At 41.1% G+C, this 24,332-nt stretch overlaps 1 protein-coding gene across 2 annotated transcripts; it reads left to right on the forward strand.

Moving 5' to 3' along the window:
• Positions 1-964: 964 nt before the first annotated feature.
• On the forward strand, positions 965-9,663 carry LOC121907275. Of its 2 annotated transcripts, XM_042426739.1 has the most exons (6): positions 965-1,051; positions 3,700-3,798; positions 4,141-4,261; positions 5,233-5,444; positions 6,767-6,903; positions 7,813-9,663. In XM_042426739.1, the coding sequence occupies exons 2-6, from the start codon at positions 3,726-3,728 to the stop codon at positions 7,903-7,905; spliced, it is 636 nt and encodes a 211-aa protein (XP_042282673.1). In that variant the 5' UTR covers positions 965-1,051; positions 3,700-3,725; the 3' UTR covers positions 7,906-9,663. The 2 variants fall into 2 exon arrangements, with proteins under 2 accessions (XP_042282673.1, XP_042282672.1); XM_042426738.1 differs by lacking the exon at positions 965-1,051 and having other exon boundaries at positions 3,632-3,798.
• The last annotated feature ends 14,669 nt before the right edge of the window (positions 9,664-24,332 follow it).

Consider the following 24,332-nt stretch of genomic DNA (forward strand, 5'->3'; position numbering starts at 1 on the left):
AACAGCACCAAGGTAAGTAAAAACATCCTCACCAGATCTGGATCTTATTTCATGTACAGGTAGAAAACCATTACATGAGAGGTCTGATGGGTCTGTAATCATGGGGCAGGTCAGAAATATACTGGGAGGCAAACCATGAAGTGCTTTAAATAGGATAAATAGAATTTTGAAGTGGATTTTGTGTCGCATTTGGCCAGTGAAGTGATTTATTTGGGTAATTGAGCAAAGAGAGCGTTACAGTAGCCTATGTAAATTGTTTGAGACAAAAGCATGAATCACTTTATCAGAATCAGCTCAAGATGTAAAACTTCAAACCTCAAACTTCTGATATGGTTTACGTGATACAGTGTTGCCCTAGTTACAGCATGTGGATGACATGATTTTCAGGTTCCTGACATGAGACTCTCCGTGTGAATAAATTTCCTGTCTGGTTTTTAGGACCTCATTCTTGTCTTAGTTCAACTGTCAAAATCTGGAGGCCTTGTGATCAATTACAATTTAAGAGCTTGTCTGAGATCTGAGATCATCACAGGAGATAGACATGTACAGCTCAGGCAGCATATTTCGTTATAACGTTGCCAAGAAAGAGCATGTGTTAATAAATTATTTTTTTAAAAAAAGGTCCAAAGTTTGACCCTTGTGGAACCCCTGCTAACATTAGGCGCTTTTGGATCATAACTTCAAGGGCTTTTTTTATTTTTTATTTTGCAAAATAGGAACACTAAAGTGATGTAAGCTTGCCGGCAGTTGGTATAGCAATGTCACTTCTGTGCAAGATACATTAGTACATCATTGTTATGGGAGTATTTGGTCATAAACCAAAGTAAAACGAATTAAAAGTTTGACCAAATGATGGCACTAGATGAAAAGTCAGAGGATCAAAGTTGAATGACTGCACAAGATTTCATGGGAATTCATCCAATAGATAATTCAGTCTCGATCATGGAGGTGGGCCAACCGACAGACCGGCATCGCCAGCCCTAGAGCTATGCTGCTAGCATGGCTAAAAAGTGAAAGTGGTTATCTCCCTCAACATTACTGTTGGTGTGGGGTAAGAATCCAAAATCTGAAAAAAAGCAGGGTTACGAGTAAGACTGTGTTTGTTTTACATGACATGTCTGGTTACAGAACAAGACAAAACAAGACATACAGTCCATAGCACACTAGAATCTATGAGGCTGTACTTGAGCTAAATGCTAACCAGATATAAATGTTTATCATGCTTACCATCTTAGTATGGCATTAGCATGCTAACATTTGATAATTAGCACCAAACATAAAGTACAGCTGAGGCTGATGGGATTGTCATTAATTTTGCAGGTATTTTTACATAAACCAAAGTTATGGAAAAAATATTTTTTGACTGGTGATGGTGCTAAATGAAGAGTTAAGGGATCACCAAAGTGATTACAATTCATCCCGAGGAAGACATTCATGTGCAAACTGAATTTTATGGCAATCCATCCAATAGTTTTCAAGACATTTTGCTCAAAACCACAAATGTCAACATCCTGGTGGCCCTAAAGGAAAACTTAGAGGATCATCAAAGTCATTAGGATTAATAATTACCATGAATGTCTGGGACATTTTGTGACAATCCATCAGGTTGACGTTGAAATATTTCAAAAGATAAGGAAAGAATCATTTTGACCTGCTAGTGGCGCTAAATGAAAAGCAGTGGTGGAAGAAGAACTCAGGAAGAAGTACCCTTTACTTAAGTACAAGTATAAGTATAATTACAAGTATAAGTCCTGCATGAAAAATCTTACTCAAGTAAAATACATAAGTATTAGTAGCAAAATATACTTACAGTATTAAAGTAAAAGTACTTGTTTGGTCCCTTGGACTGATATATTATTATATATGACATCATTAGATTATTAATACTGAAGCATCAGTGTGTAAGCAGCATGTTGCTGTCGTAGCTGCTGAAGGTGGAGCTAGTTTGAACTACGTTATATACAGTTAGCTAGTTTAGTCCAGTGGTTCCCAACCTAGAGGTTGGGCCCCTCCAAAGGGTCACCAGATAAATCTGAGGGGTCGTTAGATGATTAATGAGAGAGAAAAGAAGAAAAAACAAAGATCTGTTACACAAATCTGTTTTCAGTTTTTGAACTTTTTCTCTAATCTTTGATTTTTGGTCCCGGCTACACACTGCTTTTTGTAAGACGTCAAAAGCCAAAAAAGGTTGGAAACCACTGGTTTCATCTTTAACAATGTGTCGTATTTTAAAAGCTTGTTATATTATCCATTGTGTCGAATTTTCATCCGCAAAGTAACTAAAGCTGTCAAATAAACGCAGTGGAGTAGAAAGTACAATATTTCCCTCTGAAATGTAGTGGAGTGGAAGTATAAAGAAGCATTAAATGGAAATACTATATAGTACAAGTACCTCAAAATTATACTTCCACCACTGCGGAAAAGTTATTGGACAAACATTGCCATCCCATCCCATGCTGCTAGCATGTCTAAAATCATATTGACACAACAAATATATGTAGAAAAGAGTTTTTAGTAGAAAAACTCAACAGAGTTTTCTACAGGAGGACAGTGAACAAGCCCTTGAGATATCTAGGTCTTCATCTTATCTTCTCTATTTACCAAGCCAGCAGAAATGCATGAAGAGAAGTCCTTCTCAGATGGACCAATCAGAGAAAAGAAACCACACTTCTAATGTGGTGGTTTTTCAGTCATGCACTCGCAAGCAGATTTCAAAGAAGCAGACAATCTGAATAACAGGATGTGGAGTGACTGCTGACGTTCTGCAAGTTTGATCAAAGGGTTTTTTTCTCTTCTAAGAGAAGCTTATTAGTGATAAAGACAATGGATAGACACAGATATATATACAGATAAACCACATCAGTGACCAGTTGCATGAAGATTTTTCCTAAAGAGCTTCTAAGGAAATCTTACATACTATTTTAAAGGAGTAGTTCACTTAAATCACAAATAGAAAACATGTTTTCCCCTTATTGCACTTAAATTTAACTTAAAACTGAAACTCTCTGTCAACAGTTTCATGTTAAGGTCTGCATAATCTTAACTATCCAGGACATCATCTCTGATGTCAGTTTAATGCTTTGAGTAGCAGAAACCAGAGAAGAGAACTTTTTTTCTCAGTGTAAGACATTTTAATTACATACACTGCATTTACTGTGTTTCACATCCTTAGACCAATAATTTGGCCTTTTCGTCTAAGAATGTAGTAAAATGTGGTGGAATTATTTGACGCAATCATTGAGTATTTCTGGCCTCTTGGAATTAAAATTGGAACAATTTAAGGATTTTATGAATAATTATTGGTGTTAAACAAAGGATTTTTCAAAAAGGCCCCCAATACCAATGTTGTGCCTCTATTGTTATAAAGTCAAAGATTTTCCACAAAAGTAAAAAAGAAAAAAATCAAACATATCCTGCTGCACAGAAAGTTGATGTACAATTGGTGGTCTAAAAAGAGAGGAAATGGAACAATTGCATGCAAAGAGTACCTGCCACAGAAACCAAATTTAACAATAAGAAACACTTTGATTTAGAGATATCTAGTAAGTCAAAACAGCCATATAGTCCAACCTCAACATTTCCTTTTTCCTGTCTAATAAACAACTCAGCATCAGACTGAGGTGTTTGTGATGCTGTTTTAACAGTGGTTTGGTTGAACGATGAGTTCATAGCTCCTGTCCACAATCTTTTGAACCACAGTGCGAGAAGGAGCAGAGAACGCTGAGATGACATCTTGTACCATCAACATCCTCATCGTCTTCACTATTTATCTGGGCTTTGTCCTCTTCCCGAGCAATGGTAGGACTCTCCATTTCACTCACTGTCACCATCAACTATCAGTGGGAATTTAAATGTTTTTTATTTATAAGTTGTAGTTATTTTTATATCTGACACATAGCAGTTAGAGAGTATATAAACAAACTGAATAAAGAACGAAAATCTTGACACAGTTCAATCTATTTTTAGGGAGAGGAAAAGAAGTGCTGAATGAAAACATTCAGTTGTCTTTGAATCCTTAAGCAGGGTGATTTCACTGCTGAAGTGAATTCTCTAACAAACAAAACAAAACCTAGTTAGACTTTAATGATGCCACTTTAACAGCTCTTTCCCGAGAGTAACTGAATCCTGTTGATTTATCAGGTTTTAAGGTGATTCAGCCCCAGAGTCAGACTGTCAACCCAGATGGGTCAGCCTTGATCAGCTGTGAACACAACGCAAATGGGAGCACAGTGGTAGATGTCCGACTCAACAACGTATCATTGTATGTATCCTGGTGTCATTAAATTAGTGATGTTTGTCTGATGGTGGGATGCTAAGTTTGCAATACACACATCAGGAGACTGTTGATGCTTTTCCACTTTGTAAACATCTTTGTGTTTATCTCAAATCTTCTCTTCTTTGTGTCTCTTTTCTCTATGTTTTAAGTGTTTGTGGTTCTCCCTACATCATTTCCTGTCTCATGCTGGTGTGTTTCTTTTAACACACTATGTTTCCTCTTTAACTGAGGTTTGAGCTTTACTGTGCAGAATGATGTATGTGCAGAGTTTGATACAAGACTGTTTTCAAATTAATCTGTTGAAAGTGGAAAGTTTAAGATGTGTACCTACGAGCATGTTCTGTGACGTCACAAGTAGTTTGGAGCCAGTCGTGGTCCAATATGCAACTTAAACGAGTGTGATGTGGAAACCTGAACCATCCAGTACACACACACTGAGAACGAACTTTACAGTGAAGTAGGAGACATCATATCCAGAAGTTAAACTTAAACTCATAGATTCTGGATTTTTAAATGAGAGAGAAGGCATAAATGCAATTTAATTGTAATCTTTAACGAGGTAATTGAACTTTTCTGTGGAAAAACCCATATCAGACACAAATTATAATTCAAAGCAGTGTTTTTATATGTTTCTAAAACTTGTCGGGAGAGGATCTTTAAGCAATCCAGATAAGAGGAGAAGTTGATAGATGTTTATGCATTTTTTTTTTGTTATGTGGTCTGACTGCTTGCATTGCATGACCTTATCAGCATTAACAGTTTAAGCTGTGCCACGCCACCCACCTCTGAACATGTCTGAGGCCAGTAAAAGACTAAAAAGAATGGACACAAATGGCACTGACTGTTTCAGTCACAAAGACCACTACATGTTAATTCATCAACTAATCTTCTAATTAATAAAGACATGTTCTAGCTGGAAGACATACGCTGTCTAATATTGTGTTGTTAACTCTCAGAACAGGGTCTACACAGTCAGTGCTCTGCCAGAAGGGACAGAAAAAATACTGTAAGAACATTGTCATGTATCCAGAGAATCACAACAAATACCTTTTCATCATTCTCAACATTGAGGAAGAGGCCATGAACATATTATACGAATGTGAGATCACGGTGGAAAAAGAAGATTTGGATTTTACTGAGAGAGGAACACCAACCAGACTACTGCCAGGTCAGTTTAGCCCTGTGAATGATTTGTAATGAAAAAAGCAAACAAAATGAAATATGTAATGTATTGCCTTTCATATACAACATACAGTTACTGTCTTAATTAAATGAAAAACTTCCTGTAGTAAAAAGATGATTATTATCCTTTACGTTTTTGATAACTGAACAAACTGTTTTTCAATGTGAATTTTTCATGTCACATCTATATCCTAAGGAAATGCAGAAAAAGGAAAATTAAAGGATAAGCCTGGTGATATTCTATATTTTTCTTATTGTCCACAAATCCCATGAAAAGACCAAAAGTATTGTTTGTGTAGCCAACAACTCATTCAGCGTATTCCTCTGTGTCATAGACTTTCCTTGTTATTACAAGTGATTGCAAACACTTCAGTGAGCCTTACCTTTGCACTGGTGGCATGTCCCTTCACCATGAGGATGGGCACTGTAGTTATGTAGTTAAGTTATTCCCACATACACTGTCCTGCTGCTGTAAATACTCACTAGAGCACCATATGTGTATTAATCCACAGAAAATAGTTCCCAAAAAACTCAATATTTACTCCTGTTTGAGTAACATTTGCTAAAAAACTGCACTGCTCATCTGTTTTAGGAAATTATTTATATTTAGGGAAGTCAGAAAATATTGAAAGTATTGCGTTGGTCTTTTCATAGGAATGTGACAATAAGGGCAATGTAGAATAACACCAGGCCTGTTCTTTAACATTAGTTTTATACATCAGTGTTGTCCAGGAGGAGGCAAAGCAACAGCATTAGTTTTACAGAGCAACTTACTGTAAGTTGCTATTGAACCCCACCAAAATTAAGACATTAATTGTATTTCATTTTTAAAGCCCCTACACACCCATAATCCACCCACACAGGTGTTTCACTTACATCATTATCATTCTGTTTGGCTCATAGCATTTGGTGACATCACTTAGTTTCTTGCATAGCTCCAGTCAAATTCCACCTGACTAGGGGTCTAATCAGGTAGAGTCACTGAAAACACCTGTGTGGGTGTGCAGGGCCTTTAAGATTCACTCCCTGGTTATAATGTGGAACCTCCTAATTCCTCCTTCAGTTCACTGTTGATGTTTTGAAATCCAACTGTGAGCTGGGTTTAAGTTTGTGCTAAATGTTAAGGCTGTATCAGCCAAAAAACATTATTGGCACTGTATGTGTGTGCAAACCAGTAAATCCTACTGAAAAGTGACTAATCTGCCATATATTTTTAAACTTGGTGGTTGCACTACCTTTCTCTTCAAAGCTTGATTTAGAAGTGTTCTTTGGTGACAAGCTGAAATAACTGTACCATGTTTTTATTAGGTCAAAGGGAGACAAAGTATGTTCCCCACCCTCCACCTCCTGCTCAGTCTCATCTGTTGTGGTGGATGCTGATTGGTCTGCTGGCCCTGATGTTTCTGTACAGCTGTGTCATCACTTCCTTCTACATCAAACTGAGGGTGACTATCTGTCTGTCTGTCACTTGTCCTCTCACTCTCTGTCTTTGTATCTGTTTGTCTGGATTTTCTTGTGTAATTGTCTTGCCCTTGATGTTTAATTGAGCGTCTTACAAAAAAAAAAAAAAAAATCATGACTACATGTCTGAACCCTCTTTAAAAACTGTCTCTACTTAAGTTTTAAATGATTCCAATTGCTTTTTCAATATGCCATGGAGAAGGGAATGTTCATTTCCCCAGACATTTTATTGTCCAACTCCTGCAGCTCACATTGTAGCAGGACATTTTTAGCAAGTATTTCCCCCAAATGTTCCCTTTAAACACAGGTGGCTCACAATCCAAAGGCCTTTGTGACATGACTGAGTTGGGGTCAGTCCATTAAATATCAGTGTTCTGTAGAGGCTATAACAGTACAATAGTGAACACTGGTGTTTAGTCATACACATGGAGAGAAAACACAGTCAAACTGCAGCAAAAATGTGGCTTTTGTTTGTTTGTTTCTGTCTTCTCATTAGGGTTACTGTAAAAATGCACATATAAGATGTTATAAGTTATAAACTACAAGTTTAAAATAAATATGATTGAGAAGTTCAGGGCAAAAATCTCAACACTGTGGCCTCAGTTCACCACGTTTCAGAAAACAAGGCTTTTTCAGAGTCTGATTTTAGAGCAATATTTGAAAGAAAGGGTCATATGAAATAAATACTCTTGTGTCACTTACATGTGGCAGCTACTCTAGCAACCTTTTATGGCATGTGACTCCATTTTTAGAAATCTCCCATGCTTTATAATTCCTCTGCATGGAAAAAAAGCACAATCTCCAGCAGTGTCTAGGGCTTGCTTTTACTCCTTGAGATACACATGATTATTAAAAGAGAACTCTAACAAATCTTTCTCTTCTTGTGTTTTTAGATTAGCAGCAATGATCCCGAGAACTCCACTTATGTGGAAATGAGGAAAGGTCCTGTGCCAAGGAATCGAGACTATGATATCTACTGTGGGTAACTGACTCATCTCTTTTTTTTACCAGCAGCCTCATGCTGAATGTAATGAGAGGGAAAACATGGATACTGCAGGTATTTTGGAAACATTATGTCTTTTCTTTCTTTTCATTTGTTTTTTCATGCAGCTGGCATTATAGTCTAAACATTTTGCTTCATTTATCTCTCATGTGTCTTTTTCTATATAAATTGAAAACCATTGGGAATAAAGTGCAGAGTGAGAGAGGATAAATACAATTTATTGTAAATTTTTAATATTTTTCATATATAACTACACAGAAACATTACAATGGTTACACTAAGTGATATCATGTACATCTTCACCTTGTGATTTTGACTAAAATTTAAAATAATGCTTGCCTGACTGGTACCTGCCTAAAAAATACGTTTTCTGTATGACTGGGGAAGCAGAGGCTAATAAATTTGACTTTGTAACACTGAGGGGGAAATACACACAAAAGTCAAAGGGGACTGCCAGGAAAGGAGGACAATCCTCTTCCTACAGCAGCTCCCAGCTCTCTTTCCCTTCCTGCCACATCCCAAACCTCAAATTGTTTTGTTGTTTTTGCTTTTTTCTCTGATGACACATGAAGTTGATATTTATTATATTGTCTTTATTATATACTGTGTAATTTGCGCATGTATTACTTATACTGTATTTACTGTCCTAATGTCTGTTTAATTGAGCTTTTGTACCATCTTTTATTTTGTCACATCAACTCATCTAACTAAAGCAAAAAAAAAAAAACAAAACAAACAAACAAAAAACCCTAAGGTTGCATTACATGACATTTGTGCAACTGGAACAGATTTGATGCCTACAACAGCAAATGCATGTTCATGCACAGCTATATTTCCAATCCCTGTGTTCACCAAAGATGAACATTGATAGATGTAGATAGATGTAACACCGACATTTGACAGCAGAGGGAGACACTGGTCTCATTATTTCTACATGTCTATCACATATTACATACTATAAAGATACAAGAAAACATCAGCTGTCACTTGTTTGATTTGAGGAGTTTGTCTTTTTCACTATATTTGAACAAACATAGTACAATGTTGAGGATAAACCCTGTTTTCAGCCACTTCCTTGTCTTTTTTAAATAAAAATTGAGAAGAGGTAGTAAAAGGATATATTTAGGATTAAGACAGGAGGTAGAATAGAACATTCAGGATATAACTTCTTTAAATAAAAAAGGCATAACAATGAGACATAGACAACACATACTCTCATTTACAGAAAAAAATAACAGTAATGACATTTTCAGGATGAAATCAGATCAATAATTCCTGATATGCAATGACCATCATACACTCATTGCAGCGGGAGTGAGTTGTATCTGGTTATCCATTTAATAATAAACAACATTAAAAACATTACAGACTCAAATAAAGACAAACAGATAACTTCTCTCACAGTAATTTTATGAAACACGGGGGATGACAAAGACCACAGAAGCAGCCTGCAATCAGTGTCTGAAGGCCTGTGAATTGATCTGAGAAAAAGAGAGATTACAGGAACATGTTAGTGAGAGTGTGGAGCTGCCTGAGGTGAAACAATTTGTTTGAGTGTAAACATTCCAGCTGTTATATGAAAATACTGTACATCAGAGTAAAAAATGTGTGATTCCTTATTCTGTTTGTTTATATGTATGTTTAATGATTTGTCCTCATGTAAAGCACTTCAAACTACATTTATATGAAACTGAATTATGCAATTAAACTTTGTATGTTGTATTTTGTCGGGGCTGCAATGTATCTGACTCTCTGCACAGGAAGGTGTTCTGAACCATAAAAAGCGATGACATCAGTTCTTCTCCCTCTTGCAACATACTTTGACAGTTTTGTGTATGCACTGTGTTTGTGGCTGCCTGTTTGAATTTTCCGTTTAAAATGAGTCATATCAAGCTCTCAAAGCACCCTGCAGATGACTAATCTGAGAACATAAGCCTAATGCAAAACCACATTCCTATCTGCTATCAGCATGAACAGTACTGAAATCATAATTCAAGTGGGAGTGGCAGCAGTAGTGCGGAGTATGCAGTCTGGGTATGGAGTTGGAGTGACAGTACGTGTACTTTTCTCTCACTCATTGGGAGGCAACACAGTGTGAACGCAGTGCAGCACTCCAAGACAGTTGTGATCATCTGAAATTTCAGAATGTGTGTTTACATCAAAGTCAACAGGTGATTCAATTTTTTATTTCCACATATGATCTGAAAACATCAATTCCCATGACCTTTATCCCAATATATAATACATATAAGACCTGTAACATGCAAGTACATAAAAACGATTGGGTGGTGATGAAGAGAATAGCATTAGCCTTAGAGAACACGTTTTCACCATATTCTCTGTACTAAAACAATTGTAACTTTGGGAGACACCTACTTGATTTGTCTTATTCTGTCTGCTGAAGCCTCATATTAGATTCAACTAAACTTTGGAGCCAACAACCCCGCTTGGGTCAGAGCTAGTAGTTGTGGTGTTTGTCTGCCACTCTGTACAGTTCTGACCACCTCAAAATGGCGTAACCAATAAATCCAACACATCCACCGATTGTTCTCCTTCAGCTATTTACTTTACCTATCTTAATTTGCACCACCATTCATTTAGATAGCAAAAACTTTCAATCAAAAATTTGAAGGCCTCAGAGGCCCTCTGGCTTTCTTTAACCATGTGATGACAGTGGAGAAAAAAATGTGATTGGCAGATTTTTCTTCGAACTGACATTAGCCCCTGTTTCAGACCTTGCTACTGAAGGTTTGTAGGACTGTGTAGGTGTCTAAGTAATACAATTATTAAGGTTTGACAATACTGTTGCAAAAATATATTAGATGATTTTCTTCACTCTAAGAAATTTAATGCCTTCAGGGTTCGACACTGTTGTACGGGATATAACTGAACCAAAACTACTGTAAGAATTGATTTTTTGTAAGTTATATTTGAGAACAGAACATCTTGAAGGTGCACAGGAGCAGTACCTGATTCCTCCAAGAGGTCAATGATAGGGGAAACATTGATGGTAAAGCTGCCAGTGAAAAGTGAAAGAACTCTATCAACTTTGAAACTTTGTAGTGTAGAAAATTATAGGATGTTTTCCCTGAAAATTGACACTCACAACCAACCTACGCTTTAAAACAGGCATTAGGAATGTACCTGTATAACACTCCTCTTACAGCAAAGGAGCCTTTTTTATGGTTTTGCACATTCAATGAATGTTCATTAACTCACTATTATTGACGCATTTTTTAATTTCTTGTTATTATTTAGTATTTAGTGAGACATTAAGATAATTAGGTTGTGGTTCACTTGCAGATACTGAAGGCAAAGTGTTGCTAGGGGGAGACAACATTTAGAAAGAATAACATATTTATTTTGGAGAGAGTCATAAAGTTTAGACAGATGTGAATCATAACCATATGAAAAACATTTAATACTGAGGTTGCATCATGTGTTGACGTGTGGGTTTTACATCATGCTGTACTGTATGTTTTGTTTGGAACCAGGATGTTTTTTCACACCTCTGATTGGACTGATTCCTCTGAGATGAGAGTTTGCAGTCATCTGACATTAATACAAAGAGGTGTGAACTAAAACCTTGACTGGCGATTCATAAGAGAGCCATTAACTATGATTGCATGTTTGTTTTGTTCAGTGCTTGACTTGGATCAAATCTCAGGGGCTCAGGTCAATCAGGCAGAGATTGTATGTGTGTTTGAAAGAAAGAGAGAGTATAGCATCTCATTAGCCTAACACACAGTTTACTGAGGTCTTTGACCTCTATCTCTCTGTATGACAATGCCTGGTCATTACTTTCCCATTAACTCCTGGATATGTGCTATTCTTGGTTTCAGTTACCTGGAAAAGTTCACTTATTATCATATTGGTTAAAAGCTGTAAATCTGAAACACTCTTAAAGCACCATACAGGAATGAAGCATGAAATATGAAATATGTAGTCTCATACTATGTAGTTACACACTGTTAGGCTATTACAAGCCCCCCCCCCCAAAAAAAAAAAAAAAAATTTCTTGTGTCTTATCTTGTGACACAAGATAATGTGTGCACAAGATAATAAAATCATCATCTTGGAACCACATCAAATGCTAAAAACATATCTTTTGGGGGGGATAATATTGTGTTCAAAATAAAAAGAATGAAATAAAAATACATTAACTTTGGAGGATGCCCATTTAATTTTGCTAACTCATATTGCCGAAGCCTTACATGCATTTGGCTGATTGGCTACATTTTTACATGGAACAATAACCGAAGATTTTGTCCTTTCATGTCTCCTCAAAGCCAGAATGGATGGGAGACTTCATTACAGACCAAAAACTCGTTCTATGTACATAGAACGAGTTGTTTTAAAACAAGTTTGAAAATGTGAACCTGTCCTTTATTGCCATATACCAAAATAATCAACACAATTGTAGCATAATACACAGTCTGTGTGGATTACTTGGCCCTGTGCTATTGCACATTCATGACCTATGCACCAGGAGAAGGTCACACATTGAGGAACATTGTCAGAGGGACCAACCCAGATCCTTAGCCCATCCACCAAAATGATCTAATCCACAATTATCAGATCATGTTCAATGTTTTAACATTGTTAAAAGATTGTGTTGCTTGCTTCAGTGGAGCTAGTGCATTATACCTTAATTTATTTTCGTGTAACTTCATTGCATCATACATCGTGAATTGGAACAGCCCGTGCAGTTTACTGAGACTTTAGCCTTAAAACTGCAGTGTCAGTGCCACAAGATCTATTGTTATAATTTGATTAGCAAATAAAATGATTAAAATTGTCCTTCCTCAAACATACATCTGTCACAACATGCTCTTCCAATATAGAACACTGGTCTTAACAGAGATCCTTTCACATCTTGACTACTGTAGATGACGAATGGAGAAGAACTAAATGTTAAGGATGAAGAACTGAGTGACAAAGATGAGACAGAAGAAGAATCAGAGAGACACAGAAACAGAAACGTCTGTATTTTATTTTTGTTTTCCTGTTTTTAAAAGGAAAAGCTTCATACACACACACAAGCACGCAAAATATCGCCATATCTCCATATCATCTCCTAACAAAACACACACATCACACCTACAGTGAACATAGATTCCTGCACCATAGCATTGCCCATTTTGCACTCATGCCCTGGCCTTGTTTAATGCAATGCTTATTTCACTGTAAGTGTGTATGCAAGTTATGACATGTCCATCTATGCTAAATCACCTGTTGTGTTTTGTCTTACTTCACCAACAAAAATAAAAAGGAAGAAACACAAACTGATAGGGAGAGATAAAGACTGGGAGACACATGACCCCATTCCTGCCTCAGTTCCATCTGAACCTCATGGTATGTTTTCTTTCTGTTCATGTAAATTCATCCACTAACCCTAACCCTAACCCGGCCAAAATCTCTTGCCACTCTGTAAAATATTCTAGATCTGCTACTGCCTTGGGTAGAACCAATACCAAAATCTTTTTTGTGTTACTGTGACTTGAGTCATATAAATATACATAAATGTTGTATAATATCTGTGTTGCTTGTGTCCCTCTCTAGACATCTCCTAACCCCCACCAACCTCCTCCTCCCCTTCCCTCTGGCCATCTCAGATTTCTTCGTGGACCTCCACGGCTGCTGGTTTCTTGGTGACCTTGTGTGCTTTGTATCAGTATCTAGCATACATTACTACCTCTGTTTCAGTAGGATCCATGGTGATCACATCTGGTGACCGCTATGTGTCTATTTGTGATCCTCTGCATTACCCCACTAAAATCATAAACTCTATATTCATCTGTGTTGGACATGTTCTGTATGCTTTCAAAGTCTGGTGCTCCTCTTCAGAGAGGAGTGCTACAGAGGCTCATAGAAATCATTCACTAGGGCCTTGAGCACTATTGGTAGTTCCTGCTCGGGGGTGGGAACACGCATCACCGGACGTTGTCTCCTAACCCCTGTAAGAAATGTTTTTCGAGGGGGTGAGTGAAGACAGGTCTATCGCAAAGGTCCTCATGACAGGAGGAAATCGCTGCTGCATACACTTTAACAGTGGCACGAGACAGCCCCTTATCCCCCAGATACTTTAGAAAGGAGAGAACCTCTCCCACTGCACATGAAAGGGGGTCTAATCTCCTTTCCCCCCACCAGCATTGGAATCCTAACCACTTAGCTTTGTAGCAAGCAATGGTTGATCCTGCTCTTGCCGGCTGGATTTTCTGTACCACTTGGGCCAACCTCTCCAAACCTGGAGAGGTTAGCCCAATGTGGGCAGCGTGCTTATCAAGCTTACAGAGCATATATGATTTCTGGAAACCCAAATCTTGGTGCAAATGTGTTGCTAGAGCTTTAGCTACTGTTATTGCATCATTTTTTGCTGTCAGAATAATTTCAATCCATTTTGAGTATAAGTCTATGATCACTAGACAATATTTTTTGTTTTCACATTTATTTAGCTCAATGAAATCCATGCATATTGTATGAAATGGATATTGAGCATTAGGCATTTTACCTGGCCTTGGTCTCAATCTACCTTGAACATTCTGTTTTCCACACACTAAACATGATGCACAAACATTTTTTGAGTAATTTTGGAATCCATATGTTGTATATATTTTGTTTATTAGTTCATACATCCCTCCTGTTGACGTGTGGGTTAACCCATGCATCAATACTGCTGCAAATCGAAATAAATTTTTTGGAAGAATGTACTTGCCCTCTGGTCATTTCCATAACTCATTCTCAGATAATGTCGCCCCCGTTTGCCCAAGATTGCTTTTCTGATTCAGGTGAGCTGTGTTGCTTGTCTTTTAAAATGTCATGGTCAATGTGTGTGATATGCTCAGCTGTGTATATGTCTTGGTATTCTTGTCTAGCAGCAGCTGCTTTCGCTTCCTCATCCGCCTTCCAGTTTCCCTGTGAGATTAAATCATCTCCTAAAGTGTGAGCAGCACACTTACATACTGCTATCTATAGTCGCAATTGTACAGCTTCTGATAAGGCTAAAATCAGATTTGTGTGCAGAATTGACTTTCCAGTGGATGTAATCATACCTCTATTTTTCCACTCGTGCAAAAACATGTAAGGTATTAAAAGCATATGCGCTATCAGTATAGACAGTTATTCTCTTCCCTGCTCCTAACTTGCATGCTTCAGTTAGTGCAATCAGCTCTGCCGCTTGAGCTGAGAAGTGGGGTGTGAGTGCTTTAGATTGTAATACTTTGTCTATAGTTACCACTGCGTAACCACTACTGTTTGATCCATCTACAAACATCACTACGTCTGGGTCTTGTAACGCCACATCAGGCAGGTCTTCTCTAGGCAATACCTTTTTCGTTGCTTCAGCCACACAATCATGTTTAGTGCCTTCTGTTTCGTTTGGTAGCAGTGTTGCTGGGTTTAAAGTTGTACACCTTGCAATAGTTAAATGAGGCTGAGAGAGTAGGATGGTCATAAAATTAAGATGTCAAGCTGGAGACATGAATGCTATTGTAATAAATCTGAGTTCAGACAGAAACCAGAACTTATATGGGATAAATGGCAGAGACCTCAGAATAATCGACACCAGACCATCAGAGTATCAAGAAAAATAGAAATCTTTATTAAGTAAACACCAATAAAAAGAAGGGGCTTCGGAGTTTCACTAAATAGGATAGGTATGCCACTTGAGGGGGAGTCAGGGCTGGCCACACTATAAAATTTCACACCACCATCCAAAGATGCAAGACACTACAAGGATAAGAGCACATCACCACAACTTCAGGAAATGCCTGGGGGCACACCACACTGCACACAGTGGAGTCGCACGTCTACTTTAAGAAAGAGGGTGGGGCCAATACAAGACCTCCCCCTACCCGGGACCCAACTCAATCCCACCCAGCTTCTCTCCTGTCCCCACGACAATAAAATACAACAACAAATACACAATACATACAAGTTAAAATATATACTAAACTTGCGTTGTCGACGAGACCCCCCCCCGGGGTCTGAGCTTGTGGCACCGTCCAACTCCCCGGGGAACCACGGCTCCGTCGGATGGCGCAGCAGGTGCACGGGCAGGGAACGGCGGCGTGCCGGAGGCAGCAGCGAGGTTGAAGAGCAGCGGCGGCGGCTTGCGCTCCTAAAGCCCCAGCCCTAACTAACTAAAGGAGGCAGCAGACCTCCCCTCCTAACACAGGAACTCACTAACCCCCTATCGTACCTGTCTTCGTCGCCGGCAGCCCTAAACAGCAGCGAACGACACCCTCCCGCTCCCGGAATGAACGCAGCCACACCGCAGAACAGCACGCTCTCCCGACCTCTACACACACGAATGCCTGCTCTTCCCTTCCCCTTTTTCAGAGTCCCACAGCTGCGCAATCAGCCACACCTGACACTCATTAGTCCATCACTTGTCAGTCCAATCAAGGTATCTTCGCCAATTCACATCACACTTTCCCCTCTCCTAATGACAAAGACTCGTCCCCGAGTCACTGCACTATCATCTGGTAATCTTGCGACCAAACAGGTGGCCTCCGGTGACGTAGGGGGCGACCACTGGAACTCCCCTGACCGTTGGACTATGGCCTCTCCTCTTGACTGGAGCAGGCTGCAGGTGCATCCTCAGGGGAAGGGCCCACAGATGCGGGGGAATCAGAGCAGTTTTTTAGAGGGATCCTCTGTGTTCCTCCAGCTCCGGAAGACACGGAGCCTTGAGCCGCATGACCCCTTAGTGGCAACCTCTCTCCTTCCGATGTCCCCAGGTCAGCTGGGCGGCGATGATGGACCCAGCCCGCACCAAACCGGACCTCTGAACGCTGTCGTCTAGATCTGGTCAGCTGAATGTCGGGTCTGTCGAGTCCGTCAGCCCTCCTGGACACTGGATCACTGGTCACTGCCAAAGAAGAATTATAGGGCTTAAGCCGGTTGAAATGCACAACACACTCAGGGCCTCCTTGCACTGACATTAGTCTATAGAGCACATCTGTCACTCTTTCGACCACCCTAAAAGGGCCTTTATAACTCCTCTGTAACTTGGGACACAGCCCTCTCTTCCTAGCCTTGTTCTGCACCCAGACTAACTCTCCCTTAGAGTAGTACTGAAAATTGGCCCTAAAATCATAAGAATTTTTCTGTTTCTCTGAGGCCCTGGACTGATGTCTTCTTACTGCCTCTACAACTGTCGAAAGTGTCTCTCTCATCCTGGACACATAGTCATTAACAGAAGAAAAATGTTCCTGGGTGTCTAGGTTTAACATGATGTCAATAGGCAGAACAATTTCTTGCCCAAACAAGACTTTATAAGGAGTGAATGCAGTACTGGCATGAACACTACTCCGATATGCCAACATCACATAAGGCAACAGAGTGTCCCAGTTTAACTGGTTGTCCTCTACAAACAACGACAGCATGGACAACAGGGTCCGGTTAAAGCGCTCTATGAGGCCATCTGACTGGGCATGATAAGGGGATGTACGAGACTTGTGAATATGCAAAAGCCTACACACCTCCCTGAACAAAGTAGACTCAAAATTTCTGCCTCGATCTGAATGGATACTGCGGGGAACCCCAAAACGACACACCCACTCCTCTGTCAGCACTTTAGCGATAGTGCTAGCTTCCTGATTAGGAAGAGGAAAGGCCTCAGTCCACTTTGAAAAATAGTCCCCTATCACTAGGATATACTTATTCTTACAAGGGGTTTCTGGAAGAGGGCCAAGGATATCCAGTGCCACCCGTTCAAAAGGTCTTGATGTAACTGATGGCTGCAACGGAGCACATGGAAGCTTACCCTGGGTCTTGCGGGAGGAACAATCTACACACTCTTTCACCCATTTCTTAACATCCCCAAACCATCCTGGCCAATAAAAACGGTCCTTTACCTTCCCTTGTAACTTATGCACCCCCAAATGACCCCCTGTGGCGTCATTGTGTAGCTGTGCCAAAACCTTAGGTATCAAAGAACAAGGGAGGACCACCTGTGTTTGAGAAGCAGCGTCAGAATGGGCAGGGGGGATCCTCACCAACCTAGATCCTTGCACATGCAGTTGACTCCAAACAGGAGCATACTTATGTAATTCAGGGTCATCTGGCATATGACACTCATCTGCCTGCTTTTTTACAGTCTATAATCTGCCGTAGCTCTCTGTCATCCATTTGGGCTTGGGCTAGCTCATCTATCTCCCTCGCTTCGCTAGGGGGACCGTGAGGGATTTCCTGTACAGCACACACTTTAGAGATCTCCTTGCTTGTCTCTTTACTGGCTGGCAACTCCTGACCCTGTCCTCCCCCATCACCGAAGGCAGGCAACCTTGAAAGAGCATCAGCATTTACATGAAGTTTGCCTGGCCGATGTACGATCTTATACTGGAAATTAGCAAGTTGTTCCACCCAGCGAGCTAGCTGCCCCTCCAGCCCCTGGAAATTATGTAACCACCGCAAGGAATTATGGTCAGTACGTAACACAAACTCCTTACCTAACAGGTAATGTTTGAAATGTTTTGTAAACATGACCATGCTCAAAAGCTCTTTTTTTGTGGTAGCATATTTACGCTCTTGCTTAGTAAGCGCCCTGCTGGCATATGCAACAACTCGTTCATGCCCCCCCCCCCCCCCCCCCCATTCTTGAGATAGCACTGCTCCAATTCCCACATCACTGGCATCAGTGTCTAAGATGAATGTTTTGTTTGGGTCTGGATACGCCAACACAGGCGCAGTAATAAGGCTGGCTTTTAGCTGATCAAATGCTCATTGACAATCTTCAGTCCATTGAAAACGCTTCCCTTTCTCTGCCAGCTGATGTAAAGGACGAGCGATATCAGCAAAACCCTTCACAAAACGCCTATAGTAGGAGGCTAGCCCTACAAAACTCTGGACCTCCGTCTGGTTTCTTGGAACGGGCCACTCCCTCACTGCAGCTACCTTAGCAGGGTCCGCCATCACCCCTTCAGCAGAGATGACATGCCCTAGATAATGAACCTGAGTAGAGAACAGATTACATTTAGAGGGTTTAATTTTCAAGTTGGCCTGCTGAAGTTTTACAAGCACCTCATCAAGACGAGCCAGATGTTCTTGAAATGTGCGCCCAAACACAATAATGTCATTCAAATACACTAGACAAGTTGTCCACTGCAAGTCTGCAAGGATTAAATCCATTAATCTTTGAAATGTACTGGGCGCATTGCAGAGACCAAAACTCAAAACATTGAATTCAAACAACCCCTGACGTGTTATGAAAGCAGTTTTATAGCGATCCTTAGGGTCAACTTCCACCTGCCAGTAACCACTAGCTAGATCGAGAGTGGAAAACCAGCAGGCATGGCTTAAGCTGTCGAGAGCATCATCTATCCTGGGAAGAGGATATGCATCCTTACTAGTGACATCATTAAGTTTTCTGTAGTCGACACAAAAACGGAGCCCACCCCCTTTCTTCCGCACCAGAACTACAGGGGCTGCCCAGGGACTACAAGATGGCCGAATGATGCCGCTGTCAAGCATTTGTTTCAGACCATCTGCTACCTCCTGCTGCAAATGGAGTGGGACCCTTCGTGGAGGCAACTTGATAGGCTTGGCCTCACCTGTATCAATTTCATGCATTGTCAAATGAGTTCTGCCCAAATCGGTTTCACCCCGGCTAAAGACAGAGAGATTCCGGTGCAATAACTGTTTTACTGCCTCGGTTTGTTCAACGGAGAGACCCTTATCCCTCACCCCAAATTGACTCATGAGGCTGTCGACTGTCCAGGATTGTAAAGCGTCACCCCCTTCCCCGGTACATCCTCCCACCTCATCAACCTCTATGTCAGTAAAGAGCGTACCCACTTTCATGCCCTTTTTCAGTGGTAAAGCATCACTAGTCACATTAATAACCCGTACTGGCAGTGTCCCCTTCTCCACCTTACAAACCACACGGGCTACCAATAGGTCACAGTGTTTAGACAGGGCTGAGGTGGGTTCCAACATCCCCTCTGCATAGTCCCCCCATGCACTTTGGACCATACCTGAAATTATGGCCTCACTCCGTGGTGGTACTACAGTATCATTCTGAACAACAACAGTTTGGGGCTGTGATGTTGGGTTAAGATCTACAAGGGGGAATGTCTTCCCCATTATCCGGCAAGTTTTCTCACCAAGGTCAACCACGGCACCATATCTGGACAGAAAGTCAAAGCCAAGAAGAATCTCTTCAGATGGTACGTCAGACACCAAAAAATCAGCAACCAAGGCCAAAGAATCAAATTGACATACTGTCTGCCAGCCCCCAAGAACCTCCATCGCCCCACCATTTGCTGCTCTTGCATCCCCAACATATTTTTGTAAGTCAGATCCTCCCTTAGTAATAGAAAGCCAAATCTGCTTAGGTATAACAGAGCGTGTGGCTCCAGTATCAACCAACACATGACGACTGGACCCACCTATCTTGGCTGCAAGATAGCCAGAGCCTCCTGTAGCCTCCTCAAGGGCCCTAGTAGATACCAATGAAGAGGGGGCGGGCATTGGGCCCTCTGTGCACGCCCCCTCTAGTTTCCCTGCAAATAAGGACAGTTGCGACGTATGTGCCGGTTACATCCACACTCTCAACATCTCCCTCCCAGCTCCATAGTCTCTCGTTTAGCTGTATTGCCATATGTGTTAGCTGGCTGGGGTAAAGGGGTTGATGTAACTGGGGCAGGACGTACAGGGTGTGATTTTAAAACCTGTACAGTAGCCTGCAAAGACTTGACCTCCTGCCTTAACCCTTCCACCACCCCAAGCAAAGTTTCTATCTGCTCATCACCTTTAGACTTCTGTTCTGAAATCCCCCAAACCTTAGCATCTTGAGCTAAATGGCTATTTTCCAGGCCTCTAATGAGCTCAAGTTCGGAAGCCAAATTTATCGCAGCCTCTAATGTTACAGGTTTGGCACTGCGAAGGCCAATACGCAAATCTCCACTGCCCACATGAGTGATAAAATGGTCCCTTGCCAATAAGTCTTGAGTATTGAGGTCTGCAGAAGGGTAGGCTCTAGCGACCAGCCGGCGCAAAGCGATACCAAATTCACGGACAGTCTCATTATGAAGCCTCCTTCGTGAGGAGAAGCTAGCCCTGTTCCAATCATCACTATCACAGGGATCTAGACACCTCCCCATAGCATCTTTCAACAAGGTATAATTAGTTTTAGCTGCTGCTGATAACCCACTGTAAACCTCACGGGCTCGGCCAGACAATAAGAGACTCATAAATTTTAATCTTAATGATTCATCCCAATTGTTTACATCAGCAGCCATCTCAAATTGCTCGGCCCAGTCTGACCATTCTCGTCCAGCACCAGTAAAAGTCTCTGGCATAAAAACTGGGCGGGGAGTTGCAACATTAGCACTTGAAGGAGGAGGGGCATCTTGGTTGATGGCTAACTCAACAGGTTGAGGTGCGTTATTCTCAGGCTCTGACATTTTTAAATGATTTATCCCACTGCTGCCACCAGTGTAATAAATCTGAGTTCAGACAGAAACCAGAACTTATATGGGATAAATGACAGAGTGCCTTCTGTTTCGTTTGGTAGCAGTGTTGCTGGGTTTAAAGTTGTACACCTTGCAATAGTTAAATGAGGCTGAGAGAGTAGGATGGTCATAAAATTAAGATGTCAAGCTGGAGACATGAATGCTATTGTAATAAATCTGAGTTCAGACAGAAACCAGAACTTATATGGGATAAATGGCAGAGACCTCAGAATAATCGACACCAGACCATCAGAGTATCAAGAAAAATAGAAATCTTTATTAAGTAAACACCAATAAAAAGAAGGGGCTTCGGAGTTTCACTAAATAGGATAGGTATGCCACTTGAGGGGGAGTCAGGGCTGGCCACACTATAAAATTTCACACCACCATCCAAAGATGCAAGACACTACAAGGATAAGAGCACATCACCACAACTTCAGGAAATGCCTGGGGGCACACCACACTGCACACAGTGGAGTCGCACGTCTACTTTAAGAAAGAGGGTGGGGCCAATACAAGACCTCCCCCTACCCGGGACCCAACTCAATCCCACCCAGCTTCTCTCCTGTCCCCACGACAATAAAATACAACAACAAATACACAATACATACAAGTTAAAATATATACTAAACTTGCGTTGTCGACGAGACCCCCCCCCGGGGTCTGAGCTTGTGGCACCGTCCAACTCCCCGGGGAACCACGGCTCCGTCGGATGGCGCAGCAGGTGCACGGGCAGGGAACGGCGGCGTGCCGGAGGCAGCAGCGAGGTTGAAGAGCAGCGGCGGCGGCTTGCGCTCCTAAAGCCCCAGCCCTAACTAACTAAAGGAGGCAGCAGACCTCCCCTCCTAACACAGGAACTCACTAACCCCCTATCGTACCTGTCTTCGTCGCCGGCAGCCCTAAACAGCAGCGAACGACACCCTCCCGCTCCCGGAATGAACGCAGCCACACCGCAGAACAGCACGCTCTCCCGACCTCTACACACACGAATGCCTGCTCTTCCCTTCCCCTTTTTCAGAGTCCCACAGCTGCGCAATCAGCCACACCTGACACTCATTAGTCCATCACTTGTCAGTCCAATCAAGGTATCTTCGCCAATTCACATCACACTATTTTTGTCTGCGTTAGTAAAGCATCTACAGCATGTGACACTTTCAGTGTTAATGGATGAAATAAGACGATTGTGGTTGAACTGTATTGCAAGGGCTGCAGCCTGTACAGCTTGAAAACACTGTGGCATTGCTCTGGCTATTGGATCTAGTTTAGATGTGTAATACGCTACAGGTCTAAGTTTTCCTCTGAAAGGCTGAGTTGACACACTGGTCATAAACCCACCTCTAGCATCACATGTTTGTACACATGGTTTCTTATAATCTGGGAGTGCTAGGACTGCTGAACTCACTAGCAGTTGTTTTACTTGTACGAACGCATGTCCTCCCTCTGGGGTCCATGTGATAACATCATTGGCTGCCATGGGTTGGTCATAAATAAGCATTTGAAGCGGGTGTGTTATTTCAGCATAGTTTGCAATCTACGTTCTACAGAAGTTAGTTATTCCTAGAAAGGACATCATATGTTTTTTGGTCTTTGGTTTGGGTGCATGTAGTATTGCAGTTTTTCTATCTTCATCTAGGTGTCTACCTTCAAGAGAGATATTGAAACCTAGATATTTCACTACCTTTTTCCATAATTGCAACTTGTTCTTACTTACTTTGTGACCCTGTTCTGCTAAATATTCTAATAGCACAACAGTATCAATTTTGCAATCCTGTTCATTTTCAATAACAGTTGGCTCCCCCTTAGGGAAGTGAATTGTGCTAAGTTGGATGACATTGCCATTGAAAAGATCGCCGGGCTTTCACAATATCCTTGTGGGAGTCTTGAGAATGTATACTTTTTACATCTGTATTGAAATGCAAACCAAAATTGATCTTCCTTATGGAGAGGGATGGAGAAAAATCCGTTAGCTAAATCTATCACTGGAAAATATTTAGCTTTAGGATTCAATTCGTTTAATAGCATGTGTGGGTCTGGAATGAGGAGAGCATGTGGTATTACTGCTTTATTTACTGCTTGTAAATCCTGTACCATTCTCCATCCTGTTGATGGGGCAGCCTTCTTTACAGGGAACAGAGGGCTATTGCATGCTGCATCTGGGCACTCTCTGATAACTCCTGCACTTAGTAAATCCTGTATTATTGGTGCAATCCCCTCTTCAGCCTCTTGTTTAAGTGGATACTGTCTCTGGTACGGCCTGTAAGAGCCTTTTGGAGTTATTTTAACTGGTTGTATTCCTTTAATAAGTCCCACATCAGCTGACCCTATGGACCACAACTTTTGAGGTAGATTGTTTAGCTCTAACTCTTCTTCAGCAGTTAGATTAAATCTAGCAACAGTGAAGTTTAGACTGGTTTCTCCACTGAGGTGAAAGGCTTTGACTGCCTGTGTCACCCAGTTTAGGTGGGTACAATACACATTTAATTTGGGTGCAAATAGCACTCTTTCTCCCATCTCTTGCCACTCACAGTTTGATCTTTTTATTTTTAGGAAAAAATCACCTAAGTCTCTCCACTGTATGTGTAGTGTTTTTGAACAAGAAATGTGTGGTGTGAGGCCCCCCTCACTTCTGGTGCTCGGAGGCTCACTGCTCAAGCACAATTTCCCTTTTTGTCCCAGTATAATTCAGTGAGAGTCACTTTGCAGCTGGGCTCTTTAAGAAACTTTTCATGGTACTCTCTTGTCCGTGTTGGAGTCGGAAGTACATTGTGCAATGTAACTCTTCAGGTGTGTGCATCTCAACATTTTCCATCTCTGCTGGAGGAATGCGATCCTTTACCAATTTCATTAGCTCTTGAGTTACACTTCCTGGCCCAGTTTGAACTAAATCCAAACTGTACCAGTAGTTTAATGTTAGTCCTTCGCACACAAATATTTCTACTTTGTCCTCTTCATC

The sequence above is a fragment of the Thunnus maccoyii genome, chromosome 11 (assembly GCF_910596095.1).
Source record: "Thunnus maccoyii chromosome 11, fThuMac1.1, whole genome shotgun sequence".
NCBI classification, from domain to species: Eukaryota; Metazoa; Chordata; class Actinopteri; order Scombriformes; family Scombridae; genus Thunnus; species Thunnus maccoyii.